We start from the raw sequence: 18,146 nt of genomic DNA, 5'->3' as shown, positions 1-18,146 counted from the left end.
GGGACTTGTTTCCTCTGCATATACTGGATTTCTGGGATCCAGTCTGTCTGGATGCTCACCTTCCTGGACCTGGAGGGAGGGGGGAGGAGCTTGAACTACCGGACTGCTCTTGGGGATGGAGAGGGAGGAGGAGAGGGAGTGGGGAGAGTGGGAGGGGGTTGGGAAGAGGGGCGTAAATGGAGACTTTTGTATTTTAATAAACTTTGAGAAAAAAAGAAATAAAAAAAGGAAGAGGTTATTTGGTGGGTAAGGGTTAGGGAAAGAGACCGGGGGAGAAAACAGGAGAGAAGAAAGGCAGAGAAAGACAGAGAGCTGCCTTCGACTCTATTTTCTTAATGACCATGGAAAACTTACAATGGTATGGGGTGTGTAGAGAAGAATCGAGAAAGTCAGTCAGAGGTTGGTCCTGTGAGAGCGTGGACACGGAAGTGCAGTAAGGGTGGAGCTCAACAAGCTGTGTCTGAGGTTTCACTTGGATCTGAGTTGCACAGAAGAAAAGGTTTTCTCTTCCCCTTGAGCTCTGACCTTTGTCAGGTAATCACAGGCACAGGCAGAGGCACCCACGCTCCTGAGAACCTGAGTCCTGCTCAGCTTGGGAGATCAAGACCCCTTGGTAAGTATGGGAAGGTGTGCAGTTCCCTCAGTGTTCATCTCCAGAGCAGCTCTAGAGGAAGCTATGGACCATTTTACAGATGCACTCAAGGGCAGTGAATCTGTACTTAAAGCTGAGTTGGGTGTGGCTGTTTTTCCTAAGCCCAAGGGGTTGGGGAAGGCCTCAAATGGGATCACTGATCTTCAAGGGTTCACCTTGGATAACAGAATGTTTGGGGCATGACAGGGAACTGCAGAAGGAAGGTGTCTGCTGTGGGTGCCTACTCCATTGTGAAATGGAGAAAACAAAAAGATAGAGAAGGTCAGGGACCTAAGCCTGCCCATCTTAGGGGACTGGTAATTAATCTGTCTCTGGAGTGCTGGTTCTAAAGCTCATGGGGGCAAAGTCTGCCTTCTGAGATATCAGGAGCCCTTTCTGGTTGCTGGAGGGGAGTGGGAGATCTCTCACCCAACCTGTCTTTGAGGCACTAATCTATGACAGTCTCTGTATGTAAACTAAGGCTACAGGATCCTGGAAAGGAGTTTGAGCAGTGGATGGCATCCTTGTATCCTCTGGGCCTCACCTGTTCTCTGCTCAGTCTGTGGGTGGTGGGGAATGGCAGGCTCTGTCTTGTGTATTCAGGTAAAGAAGACAGACAGCTGGGCATGGAAAGCACGTACCTTTAATTCAGCATTTGGGAGGTAGGGGCTGTGAGTTCAAGGTCAGCCTCATCTATACCATGAGTTGCAGGATATTTGGGCTACATAGCGAGACTCTAACACACACACACACACACACACACACACACACACACACACACACACACACACAAAGGAAAATAGGGCAGACATGTGACACACAGACATACAGACATTCTGGGGTCAGACCTAGCTAAATAAGTAAGCCATGTGTCTCACCTCTGTCCTGTGGGTCTCCATGGTTACTTTCTTTCTGGCTATTATTTCCCAATGTTCTGTCTCAGGGCAGCAGAGCACTCCCTGGTGCTTGTATTCCCTGGTTTGATGGTCATCTTCCTTACGGTTCAACAGTCAGTTTCTTCCTAAGAAATTTGATGCAAGCTGCTCTGGCCCCACAGTATCTCCAGGGAGACTCTCTGCTGTCTCCCTACTGTAGATGTGGGATGCTTGTGGGACCCTGGCTGGGCCCTAGAGAGAAGGTTGCTTGGTTTGTCCTGCTTACCAACACAGGGCTGCTACAAGGATCATGCCAAATCACTGGTTCTGGAGGAGGAATGGGGGTAGGAAAGTTGGCAAGTGTTATGTGGAAAAGTGCCATTAGTTATAGGTTATCCAGGTCTGGGAGGGCCAGAACAAACCTGCAGGGAGGAGCTATTTATCATATCCATTTGGGACACTAGGCATTGTGCCCAGGGTCTTATAACACTGAGGGACTTTCCTCCACTGAAAAGTAGTCATAGCCCCAGACCCCTGTTGCAAGGAGGGCCCACTTGTTCGTCTTGTCAGCTCGGCAAGTTAAAGTCAAAGACCTTTAACTATGGCTAGAATCCACTTATGAGTGAGTACATACTTTTTGGGTCTGGGTTACCTCACTCAGTAAAGCGTTTTCTATTTCCATCCATTTGCATGCAAAATTCAAGATGTCATTGTTTTTTACCGCTGAGTAAAACTCTAATGTGTATATGTTCCACACCTTCTTTAACCATTCTTCTATTGAGGGGCACCTAGGTTGTTTCCATGTTCTGGCTATTACAAATAGTGCAGCTATGAACATAGTTGAACAAATACTTTTGTAGTATGATAGGGCATCTCTTGGGTATATTCCCAAGAGTGGAATTGCTGGGTCCTGAGGGTGGTTGACTCCCAGTTTCCTGAGAAACTGCCACACTGATTTCCACAGCGACTGTACAAGATTGCATTCCCACTAACAATGGATGAGTGTTCCCCTCACTCCACATCCTCTCCAGCATAGGCTATCATTGGTGTTTTTGATTTTAGCTATTCTGACAGGTGTAAGATGGTATCTCAAAGTGGTTTTGATTTGCATTTCCTTGATTGCTAAGGAGGTTGTAGCACTAGATTCTTATTGACTCACTTTTACATTAATTTATCCCATTTTTATTAATCTGTATATATCACCTTGTCTCAGTGGCTTACCAGCAAGATTTTAACCAGTGTTCTTCTCAGGCAGAGCATCCCTGGCATCTCCCTGACTCTGCTTTTTCTCTCAGAATCCAGTCTGTCTTCTCCACCTAAGTTCCACCCTATCAGAGGCCCAAAGCAATGTCTTTAGAATCCAATGAAAGCAACAAAAAGACAGAAGGACCTCCTACACCAGACACTACTGGTGTTTGTTCTTAATTAAAACTAGGGTCGCCGTGTGAAGCCTCAGCTGTCCTCAAACTGCCAGCAGCCACCCTCCCTCAGCCTCTCTGGAGCTATGGTTACCCCATGTGCAATCAGATCTGCGGTTTCAGGCTACTGTGCATTAATAGTCTAGGGAGAATGCCCACTTTTGTGTACTGCCCACGAGAGTGTAGATTCTCACAAACTCTGTGTACAACACTGAGCCTCAGGCTATGAAAAAGTTAAGTGTTGAAACTCTGTGATCCAGTCATTTTTCTTCTAAAAACATCTTACAGATAGCAATCCGCGTGAAGAATTTTTTTTCAAGAGAGTGTTCATTTCACACGATGATTAGGAGCTGCCTAAGGTTGAACATTTAGGGAGGAAGGCAGAGGACTGAATGGGCTAGAGCAGAAACAGGGACTAACAGAACCCCAGCCCTGCTGGGGTGCAGGATCCTGCAGAACAAGGAGGGTGTGAACTTTGGGAGATCACTGTGGCATCTGTGAATTTAACCATTCAAGAACACAGGTCCTGATGTGGGTGAGAAGGCCCTCACAGTCACACAGGGAGGGAAGGAGATGCTGTGTGCTTTAGAGAGTAGAGATCATACCTAAATGATAGGGTGCCATCAGAACAATTTGGGGTCAAGTCCCTGGTCCAGTATTATTCTGAAATATACTGTTGAAAGATGTCAACAAACTCTTATGATCTTCCCTCCACTTTAAAATGGGGTTCACAGCAGTCTTCATTTCATGGAGGATGGTGGTCCCCTAATGAGGTACTATGAGGAGCCCTGTGTGGCAGAGACAAACAGTAAATCATTTCCATTAACATTAGTTCACATGTGTGCCCACTAAGTCGTTGATAGAACATTCATTTTCATTTCTCCTATGTCTAGATTATCTATTCTTTATCTTCATGGCTATGTCCCTAGTTGGTGACATCCCCCTTGGACACTGAAAGGGCTGATAAGAGGGCTCTAGCAAGGCCAAGATAAGGGGAGAAGGTAGACCAGATGACTGGCATCTGTAAGCAGTGGTGCAAGACCCACTGGTTGAGAAGTATTCTTGCCATCAGTCCATTGGTCCTTTACTCCCACTCTGGTGGAACCATTAGCCTCTGGCCCCTCCCTCCTGACTTCCCTCGGCTATCCATATTGCATCTTATACTTCTTATTGATGTTTCTTTCTCCTTCCTTCAGCCTGGACACGTGAAGAGCTGTAAGGAAAACCTATCCGAAATCCCAGAGCTGGTGCTGAGAACCCAGACGCCCTCATGGCTATGTCAGGTAGCCAAGTTCCTCTTTTCTGACTGCCTCCAGATCATAAAAGTTTCAAAACAGTAGGAAATACTGCACCTATTACTTATCCAAATCAGGTTCCTTTGGTCTTAGTGGTCCACTTATGTGTGATGATTGTGTGTATAAATATACTGCCGGTTCTTACTAAAAGATACCCCAGATGCTCGTGGATTTGAGCACTTGGTCTCCAGTTGGTGTTGCCATTTAGGGAGGTTATGGAACTCACAGGACATAGAACCTTACTGAAGAAAGTTCATCCCTGTGTGTGGACCTTTAGAGTTTATAGCTCAGCTGACTGCAGATTTCAAGTCTTAATCCCAGCACTAGGGAGTCTGAAGTAGGTGGGTCTCTATGAGTTCCAGGTTGGCCTGTGCTACATAGTGAAACACTATCTCAAAAATAAAATAAAATAAAATAAAATAAAATAGCATTCATAACCTTGCTCCATCCAGTACATTTTATGATTCTTAGGTGCGGTAGAGATGTGATCTCTCCATTTCCAGCACCTGCTTCTGTCCCTTCACTGCCACTCTGGACATCTCTCCCTGTGGAGCTGGAAACCAAATGAATCTTCATTAGTGTATTTCTGTCATGGTGTTTATCTCAGCAACAGAAAAGTAATGAATACAGAAGTCGGCACCAGAGAATAAGCTCTCCACTACCACCTCTCTCTCTCTCTCTCTCTCTCTCTCTCTCTCTCTCTCTCGCTATTTCTATCTATCTATCTATCTATCTATCTATCTATCTATCTATCTATCTATCTATCTATCTATCTATCAATCTATCCCTATATCTATCTATCTATCTATCTATCTATCTATCTATCTATCTATCCCTATCTCTATTTATCTATCCCTATCTCTATCTATCTATATCTCTATCTCTATCTATTATCTGACTATCTATATCAATCTATCTATATCTATCTTTCTCTTTCTCTTTTCCCTTTTATCTGTGCGCACACACGGACACACACACACAAACTTATAATTGTGTGTAATATATACAGTAAATATTTTCTGCATTGATTGATATCATATGTGAGGAATGTGGGAGACTTTGGAACATGACTAGACATGCAGTTGAATACTGTAAGCAGAGCCCAATGGGTCAGTGTGGCAGAATCCTGAAAGACAGTCCTGCTGAAACAATGCAGAAGTGGGGATTGTGGCTCAAGCAGCTTCAGAGGGATGCAAGGGTTTTATTGACAACTGGGATAGAAGTTATTCCTATGATATTTTGGCAAAAAAACCTAAGTATAGTCTATCCATATTCTTAGATATTACAAAAAGCTAAATTAAAAACAATGGACTAATTTCTTTGGTAGGGGAAAGAACAAGAGAGAAGAATATTGAGTTTGTGGAATGGTTATTAATTGTGACTCTTTACAAAAGTCTACAATGAAAGAGCAGGTAGGACAGTAAGAAATGACAAATGTTTGACATTTTGCAGTGGAGACAAAAGGAGAACTAGGAAGCTCAAAGTCACTGAATGGCTGTGACTGTCAAGGACATTGGGGGACTAACTGGAGGCTCCTGTCCTTCATTTGAACAGTGGGAGGATGCCTGGGGCAGGGACCCAGCCAGCTAGGCTCCAGCTTAAGAATGGAGAAAGCCCTGAGCTTTCTTGTTCCTTGAAAGACACTGCTTCACTGTACAAAGCTGCTGCTGGTGTGGTTGATTGGGACAAGGGTTCTTCCCATGTTGGCAGCCAAACCTGGAAGTACTGTTTGTGGGTACTGCTGTGGAGTCATGAAAGATGCAGGAGTCAGGTGGTCACAGATGCTTTCTCCATGGTATCAGAGAGCCCCGAGTCCTTCCCATGTTCAATAAACTCTGATGTTTACTGCATATTTTCGAAAAAAGAAAAAAGAACTTCAACTGTTGACACTGAAATAACGGAGAACTCATGAGTGTCTTGAGAGTCACACTGGAAGGCACTGGTACAACAATGTTTTCCGTGTAAGATATTCACAGTGGATGGAACAAGAGACTTTGACAAAAGGCCTGTGATTTCTAGGGAATGAAAACCAATATCTGTGAAAAAAGTGACAATTTGGTCACAGTAAGCAGGACATCCAGGTGTGTAGAGGATACAGGGTCATTACATCTGCACATGGTGTCGTCTCTGTGTGGAGCCGGGTCAGAGTAATAAATAGATGCAGAAAGAGGTAGACACAGAAAGACATATGTGTACATATGATAGATAATTGCATGATGGTTTGATGGTAGAAGGTAGACATCTGTATCTTCTTGTCATAAGGACCCCTGTACCACTGAGTAGTACTCTATATTCATGGCATCATTTGGTCTTCACTACTTTATTTCCTTAAAAGATCAGTCTCCAAACACAGTTTCTGAACCTAAGAGCTTCTACATATAAATTTCGGGGACATAATTGAACCTTCAACCCCAGAGACCCCGTTATTACCCATACACAAATATTCAGGAACATGGCATCTCACCACCTCCTGATATTGCCATTTAATTTCTTCCACACTGTCTTCTAACCTAATTCTTTTTCTTGATGAATAGTGACAAGACGCATCGTAGAAGAAGTTGTTGATTACCTCACAGACACACTCTGCAGAGTGGATCTGGAGCGCCTGGTAACTGAAGATGGAACCTGGAAGGCATTTGTGAAGGCAGTTGAGCTGTCAAGGTGACCTGCATGGTGAACCCAGCCCTTCCCTCCAGACCATAAGAATGAGGGTATCCCTGGGAAAAAATACCGACTCTAGGCAGTCCAAGGGGTGGGGTTATCAACACACCTTCTCAACCATCCAAGAGGAGTGTTTCTACCATGTGATTCTCTGGTGGAAATCACTTCAAGTAGATTGACGATGTTGCTCAAGGTGCCGGGACCAATTCTGTCATTTACTAGTTCTGTGGGTTTTGTCACCGTGAAACTGCAGTATGAGAAAGTAAGATAATGTGTGTGGAGTTCTCAGTATGTGACCGGTACACAGTGGGTGCCCCTGAAAGTTATCACTGAGAGCTACTTTAGAAATGAGAAGAGTACAGACTGTATTTGAATTTTGGAGTCTGGGTTATCACACTTAGGATAGTGTTTTCTACTTCCATCCAATTTCATGCAAAATTTAAGATATCATTATTTTTTACTGCTGAGTAGAACTCTAATGTGTAGATGTGCCACACTTTCTTTATCGATTCTTCCATTGAGGGGCATCTAGTTTGTTTCCAGGTTTTGTATATTACAAATAATACTGCTATGAACATAGTTGAACAAATGCTTTTGTAGTATGATAGGGCATCTCTTGGGCATATTCCCAAGAGTGGTATTGCTGGATCCTGAGGTAGGTTGACTCCCAATTTTCTAAGAAACTGCCATACTGATTTCCAAAGTGGTTGCACAAGTTTGCATTCTCACCAGCAATAAATGAGTGTTCCCCTTACTTCACAACCTCTCCAGCATAAACTATCATTGGTGTTTTTGATTTTAGCCATTCTGACAGGTGTAAGATGGTATCTCAAAGTTGTTTTGATTTGCATTTCCCTGATAGCTAAGGAAGTTGAACATGTCCTTAAGTATCTTTTGGCAATTTGAACTTCTGCTGAGAATTCTCTGTTCAGTTCAGTACCCCGATTTTTAATTGGGTTATTTAGAATTTGAATGTCTAGTTTCTTGAGTTCTTTATATATTTTGGAGATCAGACCTTTGTCTGATGTGGGGTTGGTGAAGATCTTCTTCCATTCAGCAGGTTGCCTTTTTGTCTTAATGACTGTGTCCTTTGCTTTACAGAAGCTTCTCAGTTTCAGGAGGTCCCATTTATTCATCATTGCTCTTATTGTCTGTGCTACTGAGGTCATATGTAGAAAGTGGTCTCCTGTGCCTATGTATTACAGACTACTTCCCACCTTCTCTTCTGTCAAGTTCAGTGTGGTCAGATTGATATTGAGGTTTTAAATCCATTTGGACTTGAGTTTTGTGAACGGTAATAGATATGGATCTATTTTTGTTCTTCTACAGGTTGACATCCATTTATGCCACCACCATTTGTTAAAGATGTTCTCTTTTTTTCTATTGTATAATTTTAGCTTCTTTGTCTAAAATCAGGTGTTCATAGGTTTGTGGATTAATATCTAGTCTTCAATTCGATTCCACTGGTCATGTCTCTGTTTTTATGCCAATACCAAACTGTTTTCATTACTGTAGCTCTATAATAGAGTTTGAAGTCAGGGATGGTAATGCCTCCAGAAGTTCCTCTATTGTATAGGATTGTTTAGGTTATCCTAGGTTTTTTTTTCTTTTTCCATATAAAGTTGATTATTGTCATCTCAAGGTGTGTGAAGAATTTTGTCGGGATTTTGATGGGGATTGCATTGAATCTATAGATTGCCTTTGGTAGGATTGCCATTTTTACTATGTTGATCCTACCCGTCCAAGAGCATGGGAGATCTTTCCATTTTCTGGTATCCTCTTCAATTTCTTTCTTCAAAGACTTAAAGTTCTTGTCAAATAGATCTTTCACTTCCTTTGTTAGTGTTACCCCAAGATACTTTATGGTATTTGTAGCTATTGTAAAAGGTGATGTTTCTCTGATTTCCCTCTCTGCTTTTTTATCTTTTATGTATAGGAGAGCTACTGATTTTTTTTGAGTTGATCTGATATCCTGCCACATCACTGAAGGTATTTATCAGCTGTAGAGGTTCTCTGGTAGTTTTGGGGGTCACCTATGTATACTATCATATCATCTGCAAATAATGAAAGTTTGACTTATTCCTTTCCAATTCGAATCCCCTTGATCTCCTCATGTTGTCTTATTGCTATTGCTAGAACTTCAAGCACTATATTGAAGAGATATGGTGAGAGTGGACAGTCTTGTCTTGTTCCTGATTTTAGTGGAATGGCTTTGAGTTTCTCTCCATTTAATTTGATGTTAGCTGTCGGCTTGCTGTATATTGCTTTTATTATATTTAGGAATGAACCTTGGATCTCTAATCTCTCCAAGACCTTTATCATAAAGGGGTGTTGAATTTTGTTAAATGCTTTTTTGGCATCTAATGAAATGATCATATGTTTTCTTCTTTCAGTTTATTGATATGATGGATTACATTGATAGATTTTCATATGTTGAACCAGCCCTGCATCTCTGGGATGAAGCCTACTTGAACATAATGGATGATTTTTTTTGATGTGTTCTGGGATTCAATTTGTCAGTATTTTGTTGGGAATTTTTGCATCAATGTTCATTTGTGAGATTGGTCTGTAGTTCTTTTTCTTGGTTGAGTGTTTGTGTGGTTTTGGTATCAGGGTAACTGTAGCTTCATAAAAATAGTTTGGCAATGACTCTTCTGTTCTATTATATGGAACACATTAAGGAGTTCAGGTATTAGTTCTTCTTGGAATTTCAGGTAGAATTCTGCACTAAGACCATCTAGCCCTTGGCTTTTTTTTGGGGGGGGGGGCTGGGAAGTTTTTGATGACAGCTTCTATTTCCTTGTGACTTATAGGTCTATGTGCTCACTCCTTAGTGGATTCTAGCCATAAACAAAGGACATTGATCCTATAGTTCATGTTCCCAGAGAAACTAAGTAATAAGGTGAACCCAAAGAAAAACATACATAGATCCTCCTGGAAATTGAAAGCAGACAAGATTACCAGGCCAAAGTTGGGAGCATGGGAGTGGGGGTGGGGTGCGGTGAAGGGGAGAGGGGGAGAACAAAGGGAGAAGGGGAGATTTGAGGAGAGCTTGTGGGGGTGGGATGGTTGAGATGGAGGAAGGACAGATATGGGAGCAGGGAAGGAGCTATCTTAATTGAGGAGATAGAGACAGAGACCTACATCGGAGCACTGGACTGAGCTCTCAAGTTCCAGTTGAAGAGCAGAAGGAGGGAGATTATAAGCAAGGAATTCAGGAGCACGAGGGCTTGGTCCACCCACTGAGACAGTGTGCCTGAGCTAATGGGAGCTCACCAAAGCCAGCAGGACTGGGACTGAATGAGCATGGGATCAAACTGAACCCTCTGAATGTGGCTGACAATTGGGCAGACTGAGAAGCCAGTGATAATGGTGCTGGGATTTGTTTCCTGCCTGCACTAGCTTTTTGGGATCCTATTTTATATTGATGCATAGCTTCCTAGGCCTGGATGTAGGGGGAGGGCCTTGGACCTCCCACAGGGCAGGGTACCCTGTCCTCTCTTAGGACTGAAGGCGAAGGAGGAAGGGTGAGTGGGGGAGCGGGGAGATATAGGAGGAGGAGAAAAAGTGGAAATTTTGATTTGTATTATTTATAAAGTAATAAAAAATGAGAAAAGACCAGAGTCAGGGGTCTCCTGTAGGACTGAGGAATCAAGAACTTATTTTGAGATAATCAATAAAAGTCTAAACATCATCAATCATGTTCCTAGGCTGTGTATCAATCACTCTCCTCCCTTTTGAGGAGCTGTAACAACAGCAGGATCCTTCTGTTGGATGAGGAGGTAAAGAACCCATAGTGCAACATGAACAGAGCTGGGTTGACCCTGACTGTCCCTACGGACATCTGGAGCTCCAGCTATGTCCAGTAGGAATGGGGATTCAGTCTGATAGGACATGGCGACAGCCTGGGATAAACAACAAGTCAAGGAGGAATAACCAAGTTCCAGCATCCTTCCCAAAGCCCAGAGAGAGAAGGACCAGATTTTCAGTCAAAGTTCAGGGGGTAGTATGAGTGGCTCCACAGTGGAGGTGTAGGTAAATAGCTAGAAGAGCAGGACTGGACGGACAGAGGAATTGAAGACAGAGAGAAGAGACCTACAGAGGACATGCAAGAGGGATACTGGGGTTTATCTCCTCTGCTCCAAACTCATGCTTTATAGGAGTGCAGTATTGGGTATGCTCTGCACATGCTGTGTGTGCTCAGGAGTTCTCAGGTGTTATTTTGGGTTCTCTTTCTGTTCTACACAGCACTCCCTGAATATCAGGGAGGGTGTGTGGCTAGAGACAAAAATCCAGGGTCAGTGTTGGAGGACGGTTTGCAGAACTTGGGAGTCTAAGGGGATCCTGTGTCACCATCTTAGAGGAAAATATTTCTCTTATTGTCTTGTCCAATTTCAAGAGCTATCCAGTCTATTTATCACTATTAGTGGTCTCTAGGGCCCTTGTATCTCTGTGCATGTCTTTGTTGTGTTCGAAGGTGACACTGTCACGAGCTATGGTGTCTGGTAGCCTGGTGCCCTCTGCCTGCAGAACACTGAACTAGACCTGCCAGGTCGTGGTTCAGGAGTGAGAGTTAAAGTCAGCCTGGATCCAGGGTTAATGGGCAGCTCTTCTGTCTCAGTCACCTTAGGCAGCCATTGATCTTGTAAAATCCAGCCAGGAAGGGAAAAGAATTTGGCAATCTGCAGAGAGCAGACTTCAGACAAAAGGATCTGGAAGGTCTTTTGTGGATCTGAGGGTTTGTTTCTGGTTTAATTTTCAATTCTCAGTAATAGTTAATGACAAAGTCTGAGGAAAGAGTCCCAGTGAGCCTTCTTTTTATATTTGACACCAGCTGTTAAGGAAGGACTACTCTAATCCAAACAGAATTGAGAATTTGCAAAAACCACACATAGAACTCACATATAAGACAGTTGCCACATAGTAACAGTCAACCATGTAGCAAAAGGGTTAAAATGAGCCAATGGAAACATCCACCAGACAGAAATAAGAGAGCTTCAAGATTCAAGTGTCTTCTCAGGATCCAGTGTTGTCCTGCACCGATTGTGTGACAAATCACATGACAACTGTAATGGTTTAGATAAAATAACAGAGTTCCCTGAGGGGTGGCAGTAAGTCACTGTGAGTGGTTTAGGGCAGTGGTGGGTGGGAGACCACAGCGAGCCACAGGGGTCAGCTGGTCCCATAAGGAGCTGCGACGGGTGGGAGATGGATAGGCAAGCCATGCAGAAAGAGGACTTTGGTATAGTGCAAACAGTGGGTTATGGAGGGGCAATGGGAGAAGGGGGAAGAGGAGAAAGAGGCAGGGAGTGAGAAAGAGAAACAGAGAGAAAGACAGATAGAGAGAGAGAGAGAGAGAGAGAGAGAGAGAGAGAGAGAGAAGGAGGGAAGGAGGGAGGATAAGGGAGAGGAGAGGAGAAGCTACCTCTTTGGTAGAGATAAAGAAATGGAAAGAGCTCAGGCTGGAAGCAGAAGGAAGATCCACTTGCCTGGGCAGACAGAGGGGGTCTCTTAAAGGGAGAAGACAGACTATTACATTCCCATCTCTTTTTTTATAATAAAAAGGCCGGAGGTTAGGCAAAACAGGTTAAAGGAATTGGGACAGCGGATTCTCAAGACTGTGTCCTGCTTATTTGTAGGCATCATCCTGGGGTGGGGGGGATCCTGAAAAAGCTGGGTACTGGTCACATCCTGGGATAGATGGTCTTTTTGCTCCTGTCTGGTGCTTGTGTTATAGAAATGCCTGGTGTCTCTTATACCTCTTTAAGGTATTGTCAGAACAGAGGGCAAAGTTAAGTTTAGAAAAAAAATTAGGATTAGGGTATTGAAAAGGGTGTATCTGACCTGTTAAGGTGGATCCTTTAATTCAGCGCACTAGAACTCACAAGAATTTTTTGGGTTTGCACCAAGATAAGTTTTAAACAGCAGTAGAATGATTGTGATGGATATTTTTGCATAATGAAAAGTATCTTTAAGACTATGAAAGGCAGTGTAAGAGAGAATATCTTATTGAAATTTGTTTGGTGAGGCTGTCCTTTTAAACAACAAAACCTCTCAGCTATCAAACTGCATCAAAGATCTTTGCAAAGAATAAAATTTTACTTGAGTTATTGATTAAAAACGATGGAGAACCTACTTTGTTGGCACCTAGAACTTCTCTTCAGGGTCCTCCTTGGTCACTGAGGGTTGTATTTGTCTTTTTCTGTTTAGCACAGGGCCTGCCAGGCTCCAGAAGATCCTGTGAGCTAAGAATTCTGTAGAAAGACAAGCCCACCTTGACCTGAGCAGCTAGGCTATTGATTCCAGCAATTCTGTCCACTGTCAGGAGATCTTCAGTTTAGACAAAAAGCAGTTTTGCCCAGTGGTCAGCACTTGGTAGTTGAAGCGAATTGTGAATGGACATTGTTCTATGCTTGTCTGTCTTCTGTCTTCTTGGGAAGAATGAGAATGCTGCTGCTAGGAGCCAACCTGTCTATGATATGAAAAGTTTTAAATAACTAAGTATTTAAATGTCATATTCCCCAGATCTCTGAGTAGTTGAGGGTTGTTTACTGGGTATAGATAAGGTATGCTTACAGTATAGAATCTGCCTGGAGAGCTGGGTCCAAGCTTGACTGTAATGGCTCTCAACTTAACAGGTAAGATTTATACTTGTAAAAGACAGAAAGAAGAAAAAACTGCTTCCAATAGAAGATTAATGGGTAGAACTGACAATGGTAGAAAACAGCTTAACATACTTTAAAGCAGGGTTGGATTAACTATAACGAATTTTTGTAAAAGACTTAAAAGTACATGCCAATTTAAAACATGAGACTTATTGCTTTGTAGTCTGGAATGAGGTACAATGAACAGACAATTATAACATTTAACAGTAAACAAAGGGACTGGGGAGATGGCTCAGTGGTTAAGGGCACTGACTGCTCTTCCAGAGGAAGGAGCTGCCCAATGAAAAGAAAAGCAGAGCCAGTGGGACACCAGCAACGAATTTTCATGTGGGTGGCAGATAATTTGAAGTCAAGCAGAGCCACTGGGACACAGGCAGAGCATTTAGTTTGAGGGTTTATTCTTCATAGCTGAAAACGCGAAAACAATGAACGAACAGCACAAGGCCTATAGGAGAACGCCTTCTCTCCACAGGTGGGGTGTAAATGAAGTTAACTGGCCCCAGTCCGAGCAACTGAAAAGCCAGAGGCTAGAGGCCGTCCTGGATAATCTCTCACAGTGGAGACCACTTATGAGTGGTCCAAAAGAAAAGAAAAAGAAAGGAGAAAGAAAATTCCGAGGGACCCCAGGCCCCAAAGTGAATGCACCGCATAGCGTGTGCAGTGCTAGTATGGGAGGACCAACCCAGTTAGTCTGGTCACATCTTTAGCTATGGGACACAAACAGAGATAAATGTCAGCAAAGGGCTCAACCATAGCCGTGGTTGGGGACTTTCCCCCATTTCTAGGAACACTAGAAGATTTCCAGGAGCTCAACGGTGAATTCCTCGGGTTTGGAGAAGTGGTGAAGCTGACTGGAAGGGGAAAACTCACCACTGAAGTGACTGGTGTATGTAGAGGTCGGGGCGCAGGTAGATGCCCAGTTCCCAAGCCCAGGGTTCCAAGTCTCCTCAGTCAGCATGACCATGGGCAGGAGGAAACGTGGAGAGAACCTAGCCGAATCACAAGCGCCAATGTAATGGTAAAACGGTGCAGTTCCACGAGTGGCAGCAGCAGGTGGGAGACCACGGCAGGCCACAAGGGGAAGCCAGTCCCACACGGAGTCAGGGCGGGGGTAAGAGATGGAGACAGACAGGCACAGCATTAGGAGAGAGGATTTGGGTATACTTTATTCAATGGGTTATGGAGGGGAAAGTGGGGAAGGGAGAAGGGGGAAGAGAAGAAAGAGGCAGAGAGATATAGAAAGAGAAACAGAGAGAGAGGAAAGGGGAAGAGAAGAGAAGAAGCTACATCTTCGGGAGAGGGGCAGAGAAAAAAGAAGTCCTGCTGGAAGCAGAAGGAAGATCCACTTGCCTCAGTGGATGGGGGAGGGACAGGACAGACCATTACAGCCACTGCACACCAGGAAATCACGTGACTACTGCACACCAGGAAATCACATGACCACTGCAAACCAGGAAAACACATGACCACTGTAAACCAGAAAGCCCACCCTAGGAAAGAATCTTCATTCTGAAGCAGGTCTAAGAAGGCAGGAGAACACTGCTCAGGACTGTTGACCTAGGGGAACAGAGATGGAGCCACTCTGCACACACAGGGAGCTGAGGACTTACAGACACATGTCAGGAGGGCAGGAGGGCAGATCCCTTACAGGGACATCAACAACAGATCAATTGCAGTGACACAGGCCTCATGGGAATCTTCCTAAGGTTAGTGCATTGGCCTCCAGTGCCTCCAAGGGTCAGAAATGGCACCAAAGTCCCCACCACATGCTTTAAGGTTGAGCATTTTTATAGGAAATTCTTGGGAACGGATGAATCTAAGATCCTGCATTTCCCCACTTGGAAGCATTTACAGAAATTTTGTGAAGTTTCTTACAGACGAGGACTGAATCTCCTAATGCTGTCACTGTGTCCAAGAGATGGAGGAGTTTATGCAAAGCTTCTAAAGTAATTGTGCTGTCCCTGTGTACTGTCCCATGAGGACAGATAGGTGCTTTTGACGACTCAGGTTTGGGAGCCTTAGATATTGAGAAATCCACTCCTTGCTTGCACTATCTATGGTCTATTGCAGGGCTACCCAGGCCAGCACAGGCATTCCTGCAGGCTGGGTACTACAATGGCTATATTCCCAGCAGCTGAGGGCAGAGAGGTGACTCCTGAATCCCTCACAACACACAGTGTGCTATAAGTTAAAGATTATTTCTCTCAATTAAAGAACATTTGCTCTAACCTCACTTCCCTGTGCTCATCTACACGGTTCCCACAGGTAGTGGTGACAGTGACCTTGAGTGGAGGCATTTTAAAAAGAGTTTGTCCCTACAGTGCCATGGTTCAACTTTACACTGACCTGTATAGAATAAAGGCCATGGACATATATGATAACCCAGTGCTTATGGCAGATAGCACAATTATGGACTCTGTAAAATCATTTCCTATTGGGTTTGCAGTATGAAAGTATATTTTGAACAAGAGTTTAGTTTAAAAAAATACAAAGCCTGTTTCCCTCATACTCTTTTCCTCTTCTGTCACAGCGAGGAGGAAGCTGCCCTGCATGATGCGCTGAAGAAGCATTTAGCTCGGAATCCCACAGATAAAAATGAGAAGCTTGAAGAGGAGCTGAAGAAAAAGAGGTTTATGAAAGAATTTCCTCAGTTGAAAATCAAACTTGAAGAACACATCCAGAAGCTTCGCTCCCTGGCTGACCATCTTGATAAAGTTCACAGTGGCTGCACCATTTCCAATGTGGTGGCCGAATCCACCAGCACTGTCTCCGGAGTCCTGGGCATCCTGGGTCTAGTTCTGACACCCATTACAGGAGGAACCAGCCTGGTGCTCTCAGCAACTTCCTTGGGGCTGGTAGCAGGTATGACTAGCCTCATCACCACCATCGTGGAAGAGTCAAGCCGGCTCTCAGATGAATCCGAAGCCAGTCTTCTGGTTGGAGCCAGCATGAAGACATTCCATGAGCTTATGAAAATCATGCCTAAGATCACAGTCAAACTTAGTAATACGGGTGTGGATTTAGTGAGTGCCTGTAAAAGCCTCAAGGATCTAATCAGGGCCACCAGAATGTCTAGAGCTGGTTATCGCCAATTTGCAGAGAGCAGCTCTGCTGAAGGTTCAAGGGGGTTGGGGAATGCATTAAGAGCAAGTATTAAAGAAATAAGCGTTACCACTCTCTTCCTTGCATTGGATGTGTATCACCTCGTGATAGATTCAATAGATTTATACAATGGGGCAGCTACGGAGTCGGCCGCAGCACTGAGGAAACTGGCTCTCATGCTGGAGAGAAAGTTGCAGGAATTTGAGAGGATTCACAAGGCTCTGCAGTGAGACCTGCCTCAGTGCACCTCCCCCAAGAAGCTAAAAATGCAGGAAAGATGGCATCAATTGGGGGTGGGGTGGGAAGGGTGGAGGTATCCTTTACAAGGGAAAGCACTAGAAATAAAGTCTTTGGAACTGAGCATTGAAGTGTTTGTATTTCTGTGACTGGGCACAGTGACTCAATAGAAGACAGAAATTGGAGTCTAAACAAGGGACCCCAGTCTTTCCAACCTAAAGAGTGGGAATGGGACTTAAACATGGTGGGTGTGAGTAGGGAGGGCTACACAAGAACAAGAAATGAGAAGGCAGGAAACCAGGAGAGCGGATAATGGGAGAAAGTCAGAGTTAGAATTCTATATATGGAGAAGTCATAATGGTGGCCAGGATCCCCTCCCCCGAGGGAAGTATCCTATGACCCTGGATTATTCCTCTCAGCAGCAGTAGGATCAGCTCACCCATGTGTCCTCCAGGCAGTGACCTTTCAACAGATGATGATGAAGATGATATTGAGATGGGGTGGTGATAAAAAAGTTGTTCGATTTCTTGACAAGGAACCAGGCCTCAAAGGGAACGTGGTTACCTGAGAGACCAATGACATCAAAGTGAATGTCTGTGTGCTGTGATGTTTCAGTGGTGGGTTTGGGCATAGAGAATCAAGGCAGATTTACATGGGAAGTCAAGCAACTTATGGTTTGGGGGATGAAGTTCACAGTTTGTGACAAGAGACTCAGCTGGTGACCCTCAGTTTCTTCTCACTCTGGGGGGAAGAGTCCTGGACAAGATGGTATCTCAGATCAACAGGTTCTTGTTCTCTTATATTTATAGATTTGTGCTCAGTACATATTAACCTCCTGGTCTAGAAAATCTGAGTAAAAAGCAGTCAATTATAACAGAAGAAGATGGCATGGGAACAAAGAAAAGGGCAGGGTAAAGATAATATGTTGTTATCATTGGTGGAGAGCTATGCTCAATGCCAAATAGAGGGAAGATGGAAGCTTGGTGGGATGATACAGGGCTCAGAGAGAGGAGTTATGTATGGTAAGCAAGATACTGGTGACATACATTAGTGACAATTCTGGCCTCAGCTAACATCAAGGATGCTAGGTGTGTCTCTAACACAGACAGCCCTGCAGTCCCCTTGAAAGCCCACATGCCACTGCAGTGACAGGCCATGTAGGGGCAGCAGCTTAGAGTTTCTCATGGCCACTCTTGATGCTTAGACTCACATGGCTGTAGTCAGGCCAAGCTGGATCTAACACTTTGAGACTGTCTAATGTT

At 44.0% G+C, this 18,146-nt stretch overlaps 1 protein-coding gene across 1 annotated transcript; it reads left to right on the top strand.

Moving 5' to 3' along the window:
* The first annotated feature begins 345 nt into the window (after nt 1–345).
* Nucleotides 346–17,007, top strand: LOC125407506 (apolipoprotein L3-like). The gene is made up of 3 exons (XM_087899077.1): nt 346–613; nt 6,754–6,880; nt 16,076–17,007. The coding sequence occupies exons 1-3, from the start codon at nt 361–363 to the stop codon at nt 16,875–16,877; spliced, it is 1,182 nt and encodes a 393-aa protein (XP_087755203.1). The 5' UTR covers nt 346–360; the 3' UTR covers nt 16,878–17,007.
* Nucleotides 17,008–18,146: the final 1,139 nt, after the last annotated feature.

The sequence above is a fragment of the Myodes glareolus genome, chromosome 19, assembly GCF_982192425.1.
Source record: "Myodes glareolus chromosome 19, mMyoGla1.1, whole genome shotgun sequence".
NCBI lineage: Eukaryota > Metazoa > Chordata > Mammalia > Rodentia > Cricetidae > Myodes > Myodes glareolus.
Note: the sequence above shows the minus strand (reverse complement) of the source record. Positions and strands in the feature narration are given on the sequence as shown.